General features: G+C 41.4%; 1 protein-coding gene across 3 annotated transcripts in view; it reads left to right on the top strand.

Moving 5' to 3' along the window:
* Positions 1-19,066, top strand: part of LOC106741609 — a 45,473-nt gene that overhangs the window by 11,688 nt on the left and 14,719 nt on the right. The window contains exons 3-4 of one of the 3 annotated variants that reach the window (XM_014613802.1): positions 2,939-3,023; positions 3,591-3,714. In XM_014613802.1, the coding sequence (XP_014469288.1) occupies positions 2,939-3,023; positions 3,591-3,714 (209 nt within the window). Of the gene's footprint in view, positions 1-2,938; positions 3,024-3,590; positions 3,715-9,517; positions 12,680-19,066 lie in introns of those variants that run through there. The other 2 variants (XM_014613791.1, XM_014613810.1) reach the window with 2 other exon arrangements.

Raw genomic sequence — 19,066 nt, 5'->3', positions numbered from 1 at the left:
CCCCCCCTCTACCCGGCCATTGGTGCTATGTCTGGCAAGTGGCGTCTTGGAGGTTCGAAAGCCAACAGTTGGACCGATGCCATCTAGATGCCAAAGCGCTCCACGCTGGAGACTAAGGCGGGCCGGAGGGAAATACGAGAGGAGCTAGCTGGGAAACGGGAGTAAAAGCGCCGTGACATCTCCGAGCAAAAGTTCAGCCAGCGGCTTTCTCTCTCTTTTCCCAACGTTGCTCTTGAGAACTGTCACGGCCAATTCAGCCGCGTCCACCTCAGCCGGGCTTGCCCCCCGTTCGCTTTGCATCGCGATGTCGTTAGTCGTTATCATCCCTCTCGCGTTTCACGAGGCGAAATCAATGCAGTCGCCAAACTCCATTTATCTTTGCCGACATATTTCCTTCCCGTTCATCGCAACCCCTCCTTTTAATCCGGTTATTTTATAAATATAGGACGGTATTAATCTTTTTTCTAATATAGTTGTAGGTAAACTAATACACAAAGCATAAATAATATTAATAAGAAAAGTAAAAAGTTACAATACTTTCGTATTTTGTAATATCGTATATACATATATACATGTCTATCTCAACTTTGTTTCAAATTAACATTTATTATTTAAGTAATGAGATAAATGTACGGAAACGTAATTTTGCTTGATAAATACGAAAATTTATGACGGCACTCTCTGCAATATAACTACCTTAAGTAAAATAGAAACAATTTTGTAGCAATTTCATAATAATTCGTGAACTGACGGCTAATGAATTATGAAATAATACAACAGCGCTGTTTGCATATATTAGCACATTGCGTAACCTTTAAAGTTCACGCTGTTATTCGGCACTGTGTACGACGTTAATGTTTACATCGTAAATATCACATACGGATCACCGCGTAAGTGTTTGTGCACTTATTATGCATATACATATATGTCGGCGAATTTATTTCGAGTTTTAGTCTTTGCAAACGGCGATAAATGATCGCCAGATAACCGCCTATTAATGCGAACTTCTGACTAGTGGTCAGCTTGGTAAAAAATTCTGAAAAATAGAAACGAATTATAAACAACATTGGAAACTTTTTTTTTCGTTCAAGTTGGCCACGTCGATAACGAGCTTCAGCTCGTTGCGCAACATTTTACTATTTTGTGCACGTCCGCACGCAAGGAACAGTTGCGAAATGACGGCGATCTATCAAAATTCAAAATAAATTTGGTGCGCGATAGCGTCCCGGCGATTTGCGTGCGAGAAGTCCATAATTTTAGCAGGAAGTATCGCGCGAGGTTGCGAAATGCCGATCCGTTCGTTTCTTGCAACGCGAGTCGAGGACGTTTAAAATATAGTCTCGACGAAGTTACTCGAATATTATTATTATTATTTCAAGAGATCCGAAATACACGACGTATTCAGGAGGAACTATTTCCATCGTTTGACGTTGTTAATAGCATAAGATGTCTTCGAGAAGGATCACGAGAGAGAATGGATTTTTTGAGTGAGTGTCATTCGTCATTCGTTTACTCAAACGCGTAGAATCTTTGTCGTTGTCTAACGTTTCGTTTCAATCAAAAAATTTCACTTTTGTTTAAGATTTACTCCCAACCTCTCGAATGATTCGGTCCCTTTTACGGTCCGATTACGCGGCGTATCGCATATTTACACACTGCCGTCACTGATTTAGTACGAGTGCGTCGTCCGGCTTTGCATACAATACCTGACGGTAGCAGTCGCGATGAGGCGAAGATAAATATTAATTCTGATTATCGAGTGTCACATTTAACCTTTCATTTAGCATGTCGCAATTTCTCTCTTCGATTCGTCCATTTCTCTTTCTCTTTGAACGACGACGTATATTTTGTATGTATTATTTTACTATTAATTTTTTAAATATTATTTTACTATTATTATTAGTATTATTATTTTAGTATCATCATCAGTTCCATTATTATTTTCTTATGTATTTTATGCGTTCGTTATTCTCCCAATCGTTCGTAGTAGAGCAGAATCAAAATTGTCGAATCGGGTTTATTCATGTACTTATCGTGAAATCGCGCGCTCTCATTCTGATTTCTAGACTGCTCAATAATTCATGGCATCGGTAGACATCATGACGTAAATAGGTACCCTGTTATTACGAAAAGAGACCTGGGTTTACGATATCGGGAAAGGAAAACAGCGACGAGCCGCTTTTCCGTATTCCGCCGTTTCATCGAGTTCTTCATGGCCGGTGCCACGAATGGCTGTGCTTCTGTGCATCGTTCCTTCACAGTTTACTTTCCTCCTCCCGCAGGCACACGGCTATTTTTGAAAGAGTCGTCAACAGAGAAACGAACGACGACGCGGAAGACTAACGTGCAGAGCGAGAATCTGTACGCGATTGTTTCTTATATTTTAACCGCTAACCCAGTGATATTCTACTTTTGTATGATCTTCAGGATCATCGTTGAGAAGATGGTCTGAAGCGGAAACGTTTCGTTAAATAATCTCGTAGATTCTAACGTGTAATAAAACAGAACAACAGTTGATTTACGCAATAATAACTGTGCCTTGGCTCTTATTTTTCTTCGTTCTAACTTCTCTTTTTAATTTCTAGGGTTTCTTAAAAGTAGATAAATACACGGAAAAATGGAATTAGATATCCATATAATACAAATGAAGCCAGATTTAGCCAAATATTGGTTTTAGCTAAAAACCAGGACAAAAAGAATTAGCTAACTTATTTAAATTAACTAAATTTCAATTGTTTTTTATGGCCAGCTTATTTTTAATTGTGGGAGCTAATTCTTTTTTCCGTGCAAGAACCCCTTGAATAAACTGTTGACTCGATAAGGAAAATTTAAGAGGTTCCATTCTTTCTTTTTTTCTTCGGGCCGGGACCGAGAAACTAAATTCGCACAAGAATACATACTCGACATGTTATCTGTAAAACGTAATCCTGTGTTGCAGGAAAGCTCCTGACGGATAACGCGGTACGGCAGTGCGACAAGGCTCGGGAATACGAGACAGGGCAGAATCCTTTCGCCGAATGCAAGTGAGTGTCCTCAAATCAAATTAATAGCTTGTATTTTACACGGGAGAAGCACTCTTGATGCGTCCAAACTAAATCGCACACAATCTTTCAAGGTTTCGTTATATTTCTTTTTTTCCCCATCGCGGAGATTCACACGACTTTCATCATTGCTCTCAAAGAGTCTCGCGAGTCTGAGAGAGACGGCGGGGAAAAAAAAGAACTGTCACGTCGAGGCAGTTTGCGGGAAATATTGCTCTTGTAAGGGGAATTCCATTTGTAAATGCATGCTATGTCGTTCCCTTTTATCTTCGCGCGACGACCGCACGGAACCGGCCGGCTCGCATTTCGCGCGAATCAGTCTCGATAAATCGCGACGGAGCTTACACGTGCGCATACGTATACTTGCGTCACGACGTTACCTCACGTTGTTACACAGTCGCGTAACCGATCCTCGTCGTCAGAATCAATTCAAGCGCGCGCATTGACTTTTTTAGCCTATTAATAGGCATCGTTCCACGAATAATGCATATTTTTTATCGCCGACGCGCAGATTAACGGCTCGATGACGATGTTATTGCATTGTTGCAGCGACTCGAGATTCCGGCCGCGATACTGTCACGATTTGGAATCTTCCGAGAGCGCACAAGCGGGCGAGCTCACCAGCCGACTCTTGGCCTGGCGGAGTCGCGACCGCTATCCGATAATATTTCAGGTAAGCCGTCGCACACACTGAATGATTCTTTGGAGAAAGTCGTCTTTTGAATTGATCTCGAATTGGAATAACTAGAATCTCGCGATTTACAACAATTCGATCCAAAAAATCATATGCAATGAGCGTTTAAAACATATTTCTTCTTATTTTACGAATATATTATGATATATTAATTAATCGATTTTCTGAAAATTGAGTCAAGATCATCATTACCGTCACACCTGTTCGCCAAAGATACCACCTCCGTCGGTCGATTTAATCGATCGATCGACCGATCGGTCGGTCGATCGGGCAATACGAATCCGCGCGCGAATCAACCTGTTCGGCAGGCAGGTGGCAACGTTTCTTCAATGTCTTTGCTCCGTCCGGCTGCGAATTTTGATCGCGTGTGCGATTGACTTATTCCATTTACCTTCGCTTTCCCTCCGCCTCGTGGCATCGCATGGCATGCCGGCGCGGTGATCGTTTTAATTCCCAGCCGATGAATATTTCCGCGCATAATTTTCAGCGGATGGAATTTGAAAGCTGACGAATTTCAAAGGAGTCGATTTTTATTCTCGTACTTGACGGAGATTCGTACTTGAGTATATTTAGTCCAGCACTCAAGCACCTTCTTTGACCGCCGTGCTTTCTTCGTGAATGTGTTTGTTTCGTAATTGCACGCGTTTACTCTAAGCGCGTGGTGTGGTGCACGCGTCGTAAAGCGCTAGCATTAATGACCATAATACGCTGAAGTGGCGAACAAGGTAATACGTAGCATCCGTACTAATTTGTCTCGGTCTGACCTGCAATGCGGTTGCTGCCGAGCGAACTATGCCTCGTAGTTCAACGTTAACTCGCGCGTATTTCGCTCATTTTAATAAATATCCTTCGAAAAGGACGTGACCCTGGAATTAAAAATAATATCGTCTTGAAGGCTCGGAAGAAACACGGTTTTTTCCACGGATTTTTTCTGTTCCTTTCCCAAGGACAGAAAAATTCGTTTGAAAAATTCATACGCGTGTTCAGTTAGAAGCTGTCATATTTATTTCTTTTTGTAAAGAAGATAATTGCGTGTACTTATCTGACGTTAAATGAAGATAATATGTTAAACATTAAGCATATTACCTTCAAAGAATAACAATCGAATATATTGTGGACAAATATGTAATATATAATATATATTTATATATATATGTACATGTATTGTATACACATGTGTATAAATTGTGTGTATATATGTATATATATCATGTATTATCACATATTTGTTTACAATATGTTCAGTTGTAATTCTTTAAAGGTAATATGTTATTGTTTAATATATAACCTATTTATTTAACTTAAGTTAAATGTACGCAAATACACTTTTTTACAGGAAAAGAAAATATAGCAAGTTTTAACCGAACACGCGTGAATTTTTCTAAACGAATTTCTCTACCTTTTGAAAAAAAAAAATCCGCAGAAAAATTGAAAAAAAATCGGCTCTTTTAACTATAAAAAGTAAGCCGATTATCGAAGGTGAATAAAACATATTTTGTGTTGAAGCATCGATCGGGAAAAACTCGTCGATGATTAACAACCGGCAGCATTCTTTGTAAACTTTATATTTTTTTTCACGCGTATTTCTTTATTCAGAAAGGATATTTGTCCGATGTTTTTTTGTGATGGTTTAATAAAACCATCACACACTGACGTGTTCGTTCCTACATTCGACAAATCGTGTTCTCGCTGCATCCAAAACCCGTCGCATTAAACTTCGGTGCGTTCAGGCTTGCGCGTTCAAGGTCGTAGGATTATATGCAGCACGCATGCACACGTGGCTCTCCGCGCGCGCGTATTTTTCTCTTTTTTTCTCTCTCCCTCTCTCTCTCTCTCTCTCCCCTGCGCGCTCGCCCTTCATGAGAGAAACCGGAGTACACGATGAAATTGCCTGAGGGGGTGGAATTTAATTCGCGAGCATGCGCCGCATCTATGGGGGAATCATCGGTGGGGTTGCCACCACCCTGCCGCCACCACGTTGCCTGATGTTATTGATCAGGGGCCTCTTCTCTCGTTCCTACGAAATGGCTAAAATATATCGCATCGTGGGACACGGCAGATCACGCCCTACCCTTTTTCCCTCTCGCTCTCTTTCATTCTCTCTTCGTTCTTGCCCTTCGCGCAAAAATTCCGTGCTGCGCGACAACCAAGTTACCGTCGTAGTGCGCGCGAATCGTATCGCAAATTGCAAAGCGTATTAATCGTGAAACGTTAGGAGTAATTTACGGTGGCAGCTTTTACATGACGTAAATAACGTTGCATGCGCGATAGCGATCGAGTCAGCAGCAGGAACAACGTGGATGGTACCTCGGAATCTCCACACGAGCTGGAAAATAAATTAAGATAATAAAATGATGCAACTTGTGCCGCATTAAGCGAGCCATATTTTTTTAACGTCGCAAGTAATTCAGGTATTTATAGGTGATATTTAGGTTGGTATTCATACCCGTCGTCCACAATCTTGCTTTAAGATGTAATCAAATTGACCAACCACGGTCGTTCATTAGAAAAATAATTGATTGTGGTTGGTCAATTTGCTTATTGCTTACGTCTTAAAGCAAGATTGCGGATAAGTGGATAGTCAGATCTTATATTTAAGATTGTCTTAAAATTCGTCTTCAGATACTTTGCAGCCAATGAAACGATCCGTGACCTAAAGATGAACTTGAGACGATCTCAACACCAGAATCGCGGCTTATTTTTTACCTACTCCTCTTTCCCAATTCTGTGGTTTTTTATCACTGGAAAATCATTATAAAACAGTTAAACAATATCATAAAGTTCAAAAAAATTTACAGATAACTACACAGATAACTACAAAAAGGTAGATCAAAAGTGATTTTATTGTTGAATAAACACAGATAAAATATTATGTAGATTTTTATAAATTAATAATAATAATAATAAATAATTTGTAGTAAAAATTATTATGAAAATTTGTAACGTTGGAATGTACTGGGAATTATTATCGAAATTACTATGTGCGTTGTAATCTTTAGTGACGTATATTCATACGAGGGCAGTCCGATAAGTACTTAGCCTACAAAAGAAAAACGAAAATTTTGGAAAAGTGGCGATTTATTTCTCAACATAGTCTCCTTTTAGCTCGATACACTTAACCCAGCGATGCTCCAACTTCTTTAACCCATCTGAAAAATACGTTTTCTCGAAGTCTGCAAAGTAGGCCTCCGTGGCGGCGATGACCTCCTCATTCGGCCAAATTGATCGAATTGGACTACGAACTGCTGCCCCATCCACCGCATTCTCCAGATTTGGCCCCGTGCAACTTTTTTTTGTTTCCAAACTTGAAAAAGTCACTCGCCGGGCAGAAATTTGAGTCGAATGAGGAGGTCATCGCCGCCACGGAGGCCTTTGCAGACTTCGAGAAAACGTATTTTTCAGATGGATTAAAGAAGTTGGAGCATCGCTGGGTCAAGTGTATCGAAAAGCTAAAAGGAGACTATGTTGAGAAATAAATCGCCACTTTTCCAAAATTTTCGTTTTTCTTATGTAGGCTAAGTACTTATCGGACCGCCCTCGTATGTTCACTAAAGGTTACAACACACGCAATAGTTTCGATAATAATGCTGGTATATTCAAGCGTTACGAACTTTTGTAGTAACTTTTACTACAATATCTTCTTCCTAAGATCTGACTACGAATGATCGGCTTGATCTCTCAAAACTTCCTCGACTTTTATCCCTAATATCGGTTCTGTGAATTATTACACTAATGCAAAGTGACACAACTCGTGCACACTTGCTTTCATTTTGCGGCCACCTGGTAGTTCTGCATCGCAACTATCGACAGGTCTAAAATACACACCATTTATCCTTCGCGTTCTCGCACACGCGATATTACGGCAGGCAGTTTTTGCAATCAAGCGTGACGTACAAAGCGGCTTATTGACGTTTCATAGGTTTACACGCGCTCGCAGAAATCCGACGCGTTAATCTCGCGCGCGAGATTCCATCGGGGCTACTCGCACACGGCTAACCGAGAAGTCGAGTCCGACTTTCGTCCGCGACTCTCCACTTATATCTATTAAGTATCCCCTCGTCGAATGAGATTGTTATCTACCTAATAATAATAAGGGTCCGCTTCGTTAATGAAATGCGTGGTGATTGCTAAAGAGGAGAAGCCGGGATGCCGTCTGATTAGTTAGACACGCGGAGAGTCCTCGTGCGATACACAACGGCGTAAGAAGCAGTGAAAGGAAGGACTTGGTCGATTAGATACACCCGAAGAAAGTTCCTTAGTAATCCCTCGCGTAAAACATAGCGGTATAAGGAATCGTTAATGTATGGTGTAAAATATCCACGAAGGAAGTCGCCATCGACGGGCAGACGCTCTTTGATGATTTATTAAAGCGTTGAGAATATCGTAATTCGAGGAGGATTGATCTCGAATAATCACGAGAGTCATCATTGATAGGAACAGTCGATGGATAACATTTCATGGATATATCATTGAGAATAATTCCTCATCAATAGGTTGTAAAGCTCAGCGTCGTATTTTCAGTGACGCATCAGGGGACCCACTCGTAAATTTAATATTTGTCGAGCAAAGTTGCGTTCTTATACATTTATTTCGTTACTTGAATAATAAATATTAATTTGAAACGAAAAGTTGAAATAAATATATATACAAAATATTGTAAATATGAGAATATTGTCGTTTTTATTTTTCTTATTAATGCTACATTTGTCCATCTTTATTTTGCTTTATTTTGTAGTATTATTATGTAATTTTTCGTTTGTAATATTATTACGTAAATTTTATAGGGCAAGACGGTACTATCAGTTGCATAACTGTTATCTCGCCTTTTGAGTCGCTATCACTTTTATACATATTTTCTCACACACATATTGCTCGTATTGCGCGTCCAGTAAAGTATTATTTTTATATTTATACGTCAGTTGACCTAATAGAAATTCAGAAATAACAGAGAGATATATAAATACTTAAATATGTGCATATGCATGTATATTTTAATTATTACTGCAAATTGTTAACTTGATACCATTATATTATCAAAATAAAATGATTAATTATTCTGAAAGTCATCTATAATATCTGTACATTAGACTTTCGTATCATAATAGTATAATATTTTCGTCCAAATTTTAGTTGTGGAAGAAAATAATAAATATTAAAAGTAGAAATTAAAAGTGGCACGCTAATCCCAAAGTATACTAAAAAATATAAAAACTGTCAACTTTAATTGCAAATATCTCAGCTCTCGAAGAAGGTTCAACTTTTTTTAATTGCACGAACAAAGTTAAATAAAATTTTCCGACGTGTACGCGATGTAAGTTCCATTGCATTTTTATCAAACTCGTTTTGCTTTACAATCTCCTTAAAGGACTTGAGGAGTCACAAGGAGTCGTGGTGGACGATAATATTCTTCGCCGGCGTAGCCGCAGCACAAAACTCACGAACCGATTTCGTGTTCGGTCGAGACGTTAATAAACGATGATCATTCATCATTCAATTCGAATCGATCGCGAGACATCATTGGTAACAGTCCGGGAGCGTGCGTTTCCCCGCGATGGAAGGATCCCCGTTCGCACGGACCTCTCCCGATTAACGGGAGAAAAGAAAAGCTGCTCGGCCACGTAGACCGGAGAAAGAAGCGGTCGCTGGAGCGACGAGGAAACGTCGCCACGGGCGCGACAAAGAGGAAAGGAGAAACTAGAAAGAGAACGAGGGGGGAGCGCGAGATAAGAGGAGGGGGAGGATAGATCGTGTGAGTCAGTGATGGCGTGTACAGCAGCCAGCCAGCCAGGCCGAGCCCAGCTGTTCTTCGATCCCCTAACCTACGTCAGTTTATTTCAGCCACTAACACTGAACGCGGCGCCTCTCGGAGCAGCGCTCGCTCGCTATCTGCAGCCTCGTTAACGCGGGGCTCTCGACGAGGCTTCTCACCGCTTCGGCTCGTTCCGCTCGTCGATGACGGAAGAACCACGATCGTTCGACGACGGGGATCGGTCGTTCGCGATCAGCAGAACGAGCTGATCGTGTGCTTCTCGCGGACGGCTTCCACGTATTATCTGTGTTTATCGCACGCGACCAAGTGAGACAACGCGATACAGCGATTGCGCGTCAGTGTGTGTGTGTGTGTATGCGCGCGTCAGGTTGGTCTAATTGTGTTGAAGCGACGCGCGTGTTCTTCTCTCTCTCTTTCTCGATCGGCGAAATCCGCTTTCGGAGCAGCCGATTTTCTTTGTGCGCTCCCCTCACCGCGGTATTATTGTCGACCCGCGGGATTCTCCGTCGTCACCGATTTCCCTTTAATTGCTCTCGTCGTCTTCGCGATACGCTCTATGTACGCACGTTTCTTCAGTGGCCGATACGTGCCGCGTCCTCTTTATGTGACACAATGACATTTGCCGTGTAATTTATCTCGTTGTCGTAGATTCACTGTTGAGAAATCGCCCAAGACAAGATATTTAGAATCGTGCTTGACTACTTATCGTGCGTTTCAATGTGGCAGAATATGGTAATCTAATCTTCGCGTCGTGCATCTGTGTCGAATGACACGTGTCTCGGTGGTCTTCGGACGAATTAGAATGGAATCTCAGATTGGGATTGAATTACGGGTGGAAAATCGAACGAACGATTGATCTATCTAAGTTTTCGTCTCATCGGAAGTATAAAATAGTCCGAGCGTCGACATTTTAAATTCCACATTAAGTCTTCAAGGAAATAAAAGGGGAGAAAAGGGAAATAAATTTCTATTTGCAGTATCGAAGGAGCACAAGTGCTTCTTCAATGCTGCAAAAGGAAGTTTAGTTCTCTGGAATCTGAATTTTAGTTCTACACTAAGTCTTCAAGCAGAGAAAGTAACTTTCTCATTAACACCAAAATTACACAAATAGGAGATCTTTGAACACTTAATATAGAACTACTAAACTAGACTCAAAGTAAGACTAAGATTTCGATTGGGGAGACCCTTCCTCGTCGCGCGCGTTCTCCTCCTTCCTGTTGGCATTTCCTCCGTAGGAGAGGCGATGAATCAATAAGGAATGCCATTCACATATTCCCCAGGCATCGGTCGGGACAGAAGTTCGATTGAGTGCGTTTCCTGTCATAAGACACCGCGTTCGCAGAGAGAGAGAGAGAGAGAGAGAGGTACTCGCTGAAATCGGATAGATCCGGCGATTATTCCTGGCCGATCGGTGGAGAAAACCTCGGTGTAATCGACTTTCGAGGGAAACCGTACGCGCGCTTGTCGCGTGATACATCCGTCGTGCGCGACACGCACGTGCGCGTATTCGCGCGCGCGCCTTGCCGTCGTGGTGTGTGTTTTTGCGAAACCGGGTGCGCCGCGAGATGCCGTCGTGTGGGCCGCGCGATCGTGCAGCTGTGCGTGCGACTATAAATGGAACGCGTGCAGCCGCGAAGCATTGACACGTATATATCGCAAGGGAGAGAATCGAACCGACGATCAAAATGTTTTCGCACTTCATCGCACCCGCGCTCCGCCATAAATAGAACGGCCGGCCTCGTTGCCGCTGCAGTGCGTTCGGCAGGAATGCGCGACGCATTATTCGTTATTCGGATCTCCAGCCGAGCGGCAACGGAAGGAATCCGATTAGAACGGGAAATCTGATTAGAACCGTGCGTCTCTCCCGAGTGTCGGAGCTGAATAATGCGCGCGCTGATAACGCCTTGAATCGAAAGTGTGCACGCAGGACGACGCGGGGTTCTCCGATACTCGACGTCGTGAATTCTGTTCGAACGGACGACGTGTTCACAAATATTGCGCAATTCTCAGATGCAACGCGAGGAGAATTCAGCAGCGGCGTGCGTTTTCTCCGCGAGAGCCACGTGATTCCCGGTCGCGCCGAGCTATCGATTGTCGCATCGAGGAGGGTGGCGCGTGAATTCGAGCCGAAGAGCACCCACGCCGTCCGCCGCGTGATTAGACGCGCGCGACTAATTGCACTCGCGGAAGCTTGCTCGTTAGCTTGCTTCCGAGGCCGCGCACTTTTTGTCGAGTGGAGGAAGAGGAGAGCGTCAAGGATACTCGTGGGCCGCGGCGGTGGCTGAAATGCCAGAAGGACGTTTTGAAAATCTTTGGTTCGACGCATGCGTCCCATCGCACTCGGCGGCCGATGGAGCGCGATGGAGCCGTCATCGTCGTCCCTGAGTTGCTGCTGCTGTTAGAGGGAGAAACACGATCCGCCGTGAAAGCGCTGAAAAAGAAGGACGACGTCGTGGGGATCGACGTGGCGGACGGACGGCTGCTAATTCAGTACGGAATTTATCGTGGCGATCCTGGTGCGTCCCGAAGCGAGGAGACGACCGACCGCTCGCTCTTCTCTCGAGGTCGTCTCGATGCGATCGATAAACCGAGTGAGGGAGAGAGAGATCTTTCCGGAGCGCCACTGCGTAGAGTGTTCGCCGAGGTATAGAGGTGTTGTCGTCGATCGGTGTGACAATTTTCCAATGTACATTCAGCCGGTCAAGCGCGCGAGTGTCGACGGACGGTTCCCGAACGAGTGAATGTTCTACGAGACTGAATTCGAGACGCGTCGAGATGCCGGGCGAAAATCGTGACCAGCTGGCTAGAGGAGGAGGTGGCGGTGAAAGAGGAGGAGGAGGAAGCGTCCCAGGACGTAGAGAATCCACGAGGGGCGGCGGCGGCGAGCCGGATCCCCGCAACCGAGGACTGACCACGATGATCCCGCTTCCGCGCACCGGCCAGTTCGCGTCGGCCTCGCAGAACCAGAAGATCGTCAAGACGGAGAAAAATCGGCTGAGACTGATCATGGAGAGCCGCGGCGCCGTAGCCGCCAGCGACGTCCTTGACAAGGAGCAGCGAATCGGCATGCGGCAGGACGCATCGCAGGACAATTGGCGGGTGTCGGCGGCGGCTAACTGCTCGGCGATCGCGCGTCTCCGCGAGGAATCCGACGACACGCGTCGGGATGAAAAGGTGATGCGGGCTGTTCCAGCGAACAGAATATCAATTAGATCGACGTCGACGTCGAGCTGGAATTTCACTCTTGATCGATCACTCGTTACATTCTTCTCACATACGGTGGAGATTGTTAATTGGAGGATTTAAGGATTAAAAAAAGGGGCAAATAAGAGAAACAAACTTAACTTTGTTTGGCTCTTCGCAAGAGGAGCTTCGCTCCTCTTTGTTTATCTGTTAATTTAACATCTGCGATCTTGGAGTAACATCATAGGCCTCTCAAGCCTACATCGCGAAGAAAATTGGTAAAAATCGTGGCTTATTGCATTTTTTTTTTTAATTACTTACATTTTATTAAATTTATTGTCAACGTCTTCGTTTGTTGTCTTTGCCACCAGAAAACTATCAAGCTGATAATAGCAGTGGTCATGAAACTAGCTTTTTCTGAGTAATGGAGGAATCGAAGCGGGTTGTAGCGTCTTGTATGAAAGGAGAAGAGGGGATAAGCTTTAAGAAAATATATGTGAGGAGGCCTAACATGTCAGCGTTAAGACGTATCCTTCGTGATGGTCGACACTTTTTGACTCTAAATCGGCCGTAACACTTTCCCTCGAAACGGTGTGAAGATCGTCTTAGTATTCGGCACGCGCACTTGCCTCGAATTCCGGACATTCGAGCAATTAGAGTGATTCGAACGAGCACAGATCTCCTCACAAACAGGGCGCATCGCGACAACTCTCGAAGCACCGGCCGGATATTTACTCCCGTCGTTTTCGCATCACCGATCGGCACGCTCTGTTTTCCCTTTGCCTTTTGATATCGCGCTCTCGAGATTGTCTATGCGGGAAATGCTCGCTGATCAGTTTCGCGTTTTCTCCAACTGCGTCGTGCGAATTTCGTTTTTGTCTATTAAATTGTATTAATTGGAGATACACATTTACTGCGAATTGTAGAAAGACCAGTAAGAACCAAGCTCGATAATTGTTGGTGCGAATATATTTATTAAATTTATATGTGAGGATAAATATGTTCGACACAGTGTAAACACACGTGCCGATTTACTTGTCAGACTTCAAATGTACGCGAGGAATCTATCTTCCACGTCAAACCGATCCTGTGTCCTAATTATTAATATTAATAATTCCCCAAATTTCCACAAAGAATTGGTTAATTAATTAAGCTTTAAGTCTTTTAAATATTGCAAAAAATACTATTTTAAACATATTTATCCTCTCCTATAAAGGACGATGGGAAAAATGGCTCAGTTTTGGCCTTCGAATTGACAAGTAAAACCAATATTTTTTTTGAGCTACTAAATCTAATTCTCATCTTTAAAAAATTTTAATTTGTCGAAAAAGTATTAAAATCACGGTATATGAAGCTATTAAGCTATCTAATACCGTAAATTATTATCATTGAGTTTTACGAACGTATTCATTTGTGTTTTCCTGCTAGTAAAACAGGACAATGAGGATCTTATCTACCTTATAGCGAAACATGAGAACATGAGAACTTACTCTTAATAAGAGTGCTTCGGGAGTGTGTTCCATATTGATGCACCTTTATGATGATGCAAGATTGGTTGCCGATTGTTGGATGTTACTTCTACGTTGCCACGATAATCTGATATTTTGGTTACACCCGATTTTTTTCTAAAATTCACTTAAACGCTCAACATCTATTAGAAATCTTTCAGAATGATGTTGGTGATGTTGAGAGAGATTCTGAACAAAAATTGGTAAACAATAAATGGTTCCATTAATTTTTTATCAATGTTTTGTTTTTTCTTTCTTATGAATATATTCTTCTATATATAATATATAGATTTCCGTTCATTAAAAATATTTTACTATTATAAATAGTATTTTATTACTGGAAATTATAAGATTAACGCAAAAAATATTTTTCAGCAACAAAATCCGCTTTGTTCGAAAATAAGGCCTTCGTTTATTAATTTGTGATGTCACATATCGGTCGATTTTCAGTTAATATTGCTTATTTTATTATAATTTTATACACTTTCATTAACATACCATTCTCATAATAGCTTCTTATAATAGCTAAATTCAAATGTTCTAAAGGTCAGATTCAACAGCTTGAAAACAACAACAAAAAATTTTTATTGCTTGCTGCTCCGGAGACCAAAATCGGTCCGTTTTACCCATCGTCCTTTAATAAATACATTTGCACCAATATAATTACGCTTGGCTCTTACTGGCCTTTCTACTGGATTTTCACTTTTACCGTTCCAAATGGTCTCGTCATGCGCATGTAACTGAAACCATAATTACCGTCATTTTCAGTGCTACTTTCGCGGCATTGATATTCCAAATTAACGACTCTCCGAACTTCGATAGTCTTCTGACTTGTACAAGTCTCGTGTAAATCTCGGCGGTCCGGAACATTTCTGTCGAGAAACGTAGTGATCCATCTCGGATCGCTACTCGCATTGTCACGATAGTTCCCACGATCGAACCGACGACCAGGTCATAATGTGACGATGCGGCCTACGCCTGGAAAACACGTAACACCGGTCGCAGTCTGGATTTCTCGAACGGAAGCGCTTATTTAACGTGGTCTTAGATAACGCGCGCACAATGACAAAAAGATGCTCTCGAGCATGAAGAAGCCGCGCGCGAGCATTCGCGCGGACGTTTATGTGCGTACGTACAAACTTGTTCGTGACTAAAATACACTTCCTCGCTTGGCCGTGGTCAGAAATAAAATTCGTGTGGCTCACGGAACCGCTTTCGAGATTTCAACGTTGTCCATTATCGAGCTATAAGTCCGGATTCACAATAGGTGTATCTCCAGCCTTTTGTTCTAAATCGTTAGCATTAAATTGTGATGTAATTTCTAGCAAAAAATGTTTCCAGTACCAGACGTCGCAATTCCCAAGATTTATGTGTTATTGCGGCTTTTGGCAGCGCGGGAAACGCCTTTTGTCAGAAATCACCTTACATTTCATTGCTTAGAATAAAAGGCTAAAAACGTAGATTTTTTTATAACATTCAATATATATTTAAAATAAAATTCTAGATTGGGTTAATAAGAATTATATTAAAATAATGGGAATACAAAAATAAGATTCCTTTTATTATTTATGCATCTCTGTTAGATCAACTAAATGCACAAAAATAATTAATAAGAAAAATAAAAAATACTAAATATTTTCGTATTTCTAATATCGTGCATATATGTGTCTACCTCAAATTCATCTCAAACATTTATTATTTAGGTAGCGAAATAAATGTATACAATTTGCCAAATATTAAATTTACGAGTAGGCCCCCTTCGATGCGCCACTGAAAATACGGTACTAATGGGCAGTACATTCTTAACTTCGCTAAAAGCTTACATGAATTAGGACTAATCGTCTTTTATGCTCATTACGCTTATCATCGGATGAAATTGAAGTTATCGAATTATATTGCTGTAGTCCGACTCACTTTCCCACGAACGATTATTTCTTCCTCGAATATAATTATCGGCCTTTCGGTCAAACTGTCATCGTTTCCGATCATGGTGACACAGCGCCTTCTTCGCTTATAACAACGATACGCGAGATTAGATGCGCGATAACAACGATAATGATTCCGTGTTAGCCGGGTGAAATAAATAAAATGTGCGGAGCGCGCGCTCGCGTTGCGCCATAGTTGCGAAAGCCGGCTATCTATTCGCCGCGATCGCAATTGAATGAGTCATTTCGCCAATTACCGAGTCATTAAACTGTCGGATCCATTCCTCTTAAATGGCCCCTCTTATCGCGGTGCATCATGCGCCGCCTCGTACGTAACCGGTGTAACACCGGGCTCAATAAGACTACTCAATAAGACAATAGATTCTCTTCACCTGGTGGGTTTACCCGGTAAATCACGGACGATAACGCGAGGCCTTACCTCGTTGTCTGTCAGCCGCGGCAGACACGCCTCGCGACTTCTACGGGCGCGAACTTTTTTTTGTTTGCGTAGATGAGCGTATCTTTCCGATCTCGGAGCAAGTTTACGGTCGTCGGTTAATGAGCTCGTCGCGGGAGAGAAAGGAAACGGACGATGACGGGGTGAAAGCTAAATAAGTCTCTTTTATCTTGTCCTATTAGTTCCCGTTCTTCACCATTTAACGAGTCTCCTCCTCGGTCTCTCTCACCGTCACCGACCAATTGTTTCCGTTGTGAGGCGGGGATATCTTCTTCTTTCTCCGCGCGGGAAGCGCTTCTTGAATCGCACGTCGAATCGCCGGAATCGCGGCGAGTTTGATCAGCCTTGATAAAGGCTGAAATTTATTCAACAATTAACTCCGTATCCTCGACTGTACGGTCGACTGTCAACTGTGTAGCACCCCGCTGCTGCTTTAATTCTCAGTTATCCGCGAAATGTATATACAATTTCGGCGAACTTGAAGCGCGTCGGAGAAAACAGTGAAAGTATGTCTGTTGAGCGAACAATCGGGATGCGCGCGCTCCTGCTCGTTCGAGGGGCTGAAACACGCTTTAATTATGCACGCGAAAGGAGACTCGGAGGTTGCCTTCTTTTTACTTACTGTCGAGTTTTCTTATAAGGTTCGGGCTCATTAAGATATTCATTAAGATACCTTCGAGGGTATCTTCGAGGGGCTCAGGCTGGGCCCAGGTAGCTACCTGGAATCATTGTTTCAATCTTCTCCCTCTAAGAAAGCAGTGTTAAATCGATACTCGAAGTTGTCGAAATCATCGTACTTCCACGATGCTGATCGGCTGTTGCGTTGCTGTATCGTGGTTTGTTTCATGCGTATCGTTTGTGGCTGTTAAATCATTACGTTTTTACGAATTCTGACAATTTATCAGTTTGCGCGTTAAAGAAGATAAAAAATTAAAATATCAAGGAAGATGAGAGGAGTAGGTTTTTAGTCTGATGCTTATTTTCAATCAGACATGACTTACTTTTCCTCACTTATTTAAAGACATCTCATTTTTTTCGCTTTTTATAAAAAAATTCTCTTTTTTTTTTCATTTTTTTCTTACTCAACTTGAGACTAAAAATTCGATCACGAGAAATTATATTCAATAACTCTAGCTTCTTTAAAGACAAAACAAAAGATTCAAAGAAAATATAAAGTGGAAAATCTTTCAACGGTACAATGTCCATAAAGTGAAGAATTGTGATTTTATTTTGAAGCTATTTTTATCAGGTTTGTCAGAAAATCAAATAATGACCGACGAACACACCTGATTATGTTTTCTTTAAATTACGTAGTGGAATAGATTGTCCATCCGTTTTTGTTTGTTTACTAACGAACTCAAGAAAACAGATATTAATCGTCATAAACACACTTGATTGTGTTTTCTTCAAATTGGATATTATTTAATATTATTAAGTGTTATTTTGACGTGTTGACTAACTAGTGTCTGGTTTTAACTGAAAAACCCGTAATTTAAATATTTGTATTTATTTTAAGTTTTGTTTTTGTTTGACGAAAAAATCTGGGATATTCCAACATCTTGGAAATATATTGCAACATAGTTTAACTGAATTCAAATTTTTTTATTTTATTTTATTAAATGTGTTTGAAAACAAAAAAAAATTAATTTTATCTTTTTTATGAAGAATTTTTATAAATAATTTTTTTATAAAGAATCTTATTTTATCTGAATATATGTCTAAAACTGAATTTAAAGTAAATTTTAGCTTCTATGTATCATGTAACTTCTTTCGTTCCTCAAAATTTCGCTTTTCATTGACTTTTATAAAGTCTAGACTATAAAGTCAGTGTTTTTAATCTCTTAGAGAAATGGTATAATTAGATAAACAATTTAATTTTTAACGTATAAATTACTTGAAGAAGTCTCGCTTTTTACTTATTCTTCTTTTAAGACAGTCTCACGATTTTCTTACTTTTTCAAGAATGAAACTCAGCTTTTTTCACTATTTTTAACAGTTGGACTGCTCCCATGTCTGTTTAATTACAGGAACCGAGCAATAATAATTTGTCCGTGTAATAATAATTGGCTAAATAGCGTGCGCCTGTATTGTTCTAATCTAAATAATAAACTCAACACAATCGATAATTAACGAGCCGGTGTTTCAATATTAGCATTGTCTGATCAGAGTCGATCTCTTACCACTCTTTCGCAACGTGTACATGCACAAATTACATTTTTCCGCTTGTGAGTTGTTGTATACATACATATTTCTTCCGCGCAACTTTACATCAATGCGTGCACAGCCGAAGGCTACTCACGGTTGCTTATCTTATGTTTCTACTGTTATTATATCGCAACGTATTTTCGCAACTACGCGCTTCTCCGAGGCTTCTCGCACGTATTGAATATAAATTGTTTATCTAATTATACCATTTCTCTAAGAGATTAAAAACACTGACTTTATAGTCTAGACTTTATAAAAGTCAATGAAAAGCGAAATTTTGAGG

The sequence above is a fragment of the Dinoponera quadriceps genome, unplaced genomic scaffold (genome assembly GCF_001313825.1).
Source record: "Dinoponera quadriceps isolate SergipeBrazil2010 unplaced genomic scaffold, ASM131382v1 scaffold153, whole genome shotgun sequence".
In the NCBI taxonomy this organism is placed as follows: Eukaryota; Metazoa; Arthropoda; class Insecta; order Hymenoptera; family Formicidae; genus Dinoponera; species Dinoponera quadriceps.
The sequence above is the reverse complement of the archived record's forward strand: the minus strand, read 5'-3'. Positions and strand labels throughout refer to the sequence as shown.